Source organism: Dacryopinax primogenitus (assembly GCF_000292625.1).
Source record: "Dacryopinax primogenitus strain DJM-731 SS1 chromosome Unknown DACRYscaffold_21, whole genome shotgun sequence".
Taxonomy (NCBI): Eukaryota; Fungi; Basidiomycota; class Dacrymycetes; order Dacrymycetales; family Dacrymycetaceae; genus Dacryopinax; species Dacryopinax primogenitus.
The window spans coordinates 355,889-358,164 of NW_024467218.1; the positions used below are offsets into that span (position 1 = coordinate 355,889).

A 2,276-nucleotide genomic window follows, 5' to 3' on the forward strand; every position below is an offset into this window, starting at 1 on the left:
AATGGATCGCGCGCGCCGGTATTTTATCCCTATCATCACTTCTTGGGCCGTGCAAGACGTGGTTCAAGGAATGATCATGACGCCTGGCGATGTTGAAGATGATGATCCGAACAGCAGTGCGGGCGTGTTCGAACTTCCACGAAACGTGGCGTACGACCAACTCGCATCCGCCACCCGTAGTCTGGGGACTAGCCTGAGCGGAAGTTACCCTCCTGTGACAGCTGTTACCCGCAGAGCGAACGGTACACCCCGCATGCAGCGGCAGCGCTGGAGAACTGTCTATGGGACTGTTGGCATTCCTTTAAACAATGTTTCGAATGCGAGGCATGTCAGTATTGTTTTGCGCGACTGTTCCGCAGGTGACCACGATTCCCCCTTTATATTGCCTTTGTTCTAAACGTCTTCAGCACTCATGCTGCTGACTCAGGCTGAGTATCGGCATAGAGATATCAGTCTCTACAATATGTACCTAGTGGAAGAGAAAGTCAAGGAGCCATCTGGAGCGCTAAGTGACCTCGAGTATGCGGCCGATTGGAACTCCCGCACTGCGTTGCACACGATACGAACTGTGAGAGCCCTCTAAATTCTCTTGATGCACGTTGCTGATGACGCTATCAGGGTACCCCGATCTTCATGGCGGCAGAAAAGCTTCTCGGTCGGTGGTTGTACCTCCCCGACAATGACGATGACGATGAAAGTGGAACAGATGAGCTCTCCGATCCCTTCACCCGGGCACGCACAATATTTGTTCCACCATCGGCAGACCAGGCACCTCAGGTGAACATGCCAAAGCCCAAGTCTTGGGTCACCCCTCTGCATGATGCTGAAGACTTGTATTGGGTGGCCGTATATAAGCTCTTCTATAGCGTGCCTGCCGCTAATCCGGTGCCGGCCCCACGACAGGTTGAGATCCGGAATCTCTTGTTCGGGTTTGGACCTGACACGACCATCAATCGGAAAGACTTTATCAGCCGTGGTCGGCTGTCGGATCCCTGGAAGCCAGAAGCAACTGACGAGGAAATGGTGCCCGCCGCATTCTTGCCCTGGTGGTTGTCGTTAAAGGGCGTCGGGAAAGCCATCAAGAAGGCCCACTATCCTTATCAGGCGAGTTGGAGTAACGATGTCTTTTACCCCAATCTACAGCGAACCTTTCTCATTTACACCAAACTAGTGGATGCCATGCCAACGGATCTAGAAATTGCGGTTTATCCTGACCCTAAGGAGGACGCGGCACGGATAAACAAATCGATACCATAGAGTGAATCTCCCAGTCAAGGCCCGGCGACGAAGAAACGCAAAACCGATAACGAGTAGTTTTTGTGCTCCCACAATACCCCTGTAGAGATATACAACTGGGACACTCCTTGATGTATCATACAATTGCTGCTGGAATGTAATAAAACAGAAGAGGATGGTTGTATAGCACTCCCTGCGTGAGTCCCATCGTAGAATCCTATATACTGAAAGCAATCCGAAGAAGCCGGGGGCAAAACCACGCGCGAAAAGCACGTGGTAGGAAGTAAATCCGGACCCTAAGTCCAAATTTAGAAGTGGAACTAAATCTGCTTCCACTGCGGCAGTGCGGGTCCCTAGGAGGGCTGAGGGTTACTTAACCCTGGCCCTTTTTAAACCCTACATCTAACCCATATCCCCAAATATTCAACATATAATATATTAAATACATGCATGCAAGGTATAGCACACATGATGTATATTGACTATAGAGCTACATAGACTGGAAAGAAGACTTATATAACCTTAACCAACAAAAATATTCTACCCTGGACCTTTACTATATAAAGCACTCACAGAAATAGGATATTGGAGAGGGGATGGGAGACAGGATACAGGAGGTGGGCCACCAGATACAGGACATGGGAGACAGCAGATGGCAGATGGAAGATGGCAGATGGCAGATGACAAATGGCAGACAGCAGACAGCAGATGAGAGAGGGGAGATGGGACACAGGACATGAGACACAGGAGATGGAGCATGGGACATGGGACACAGAAGATGGGACATGGGACACGGGAGATGGGAGATGGGAGATGGGACACAGGACATGGGACACAGGACACAGGACACAGGACACAGGACACAGGACACAGGACACAGGACACAGGACACAGGACACAGGACACAGGACACAGGACACAGGACACAGGACACAGGACACAGGACACAGGACACAGGACACAGGACACAGGACACAGGACACAGGACACAGGACACAGGACACAGGACACAGGACACAGGACACAGGACTCAGGACACA

The 2,276-nt window shown here is 51.0% G+C and overlaps 2 protein-coding genes across 2 annotated transcripts; both read left to right on the forward strand.

Moving 5' to 3' along the window:
- Nucleotide 1: 1 nt before the first annotated feature.
- DACRYDRAFT_111400 (uncharacterized protein) lies at nucleotides 2–1,257 on the forward strand (the record flags this gene model as incomplete). Its single annotated transcript, XM_040769226.1, has 3 exons — nucleotides 2–359; nucleotides 408–568; nucleotides 619–1,257. 3 exons carry the CDS (start codon nucleotides 2–4, stop codon nucleotides 1,255–1,257), a joined length of 1,158 nt encoding a protein of 385 aa, XP_040624778.1.
- A 719-nt stretch (nucleotides 1,258–1,976) lies between these two features.
- DACRYDRAFT_31669 (uncharacterized protein) lies at nucleotides 1,977–2,135 on the forward strand (the record flags this gene model as incomplete). The annotated part of the gene is made up of 1 exon (XM_040774352.1): nucleotides 1,977–2,135. A coding segment is annotated over one exon (159 nt), but the record flags the coding sequence as incomplete, so codon positions are not given.
- Nucleotides 2,136–2,276: the final 141 nt, after the last annotated feature.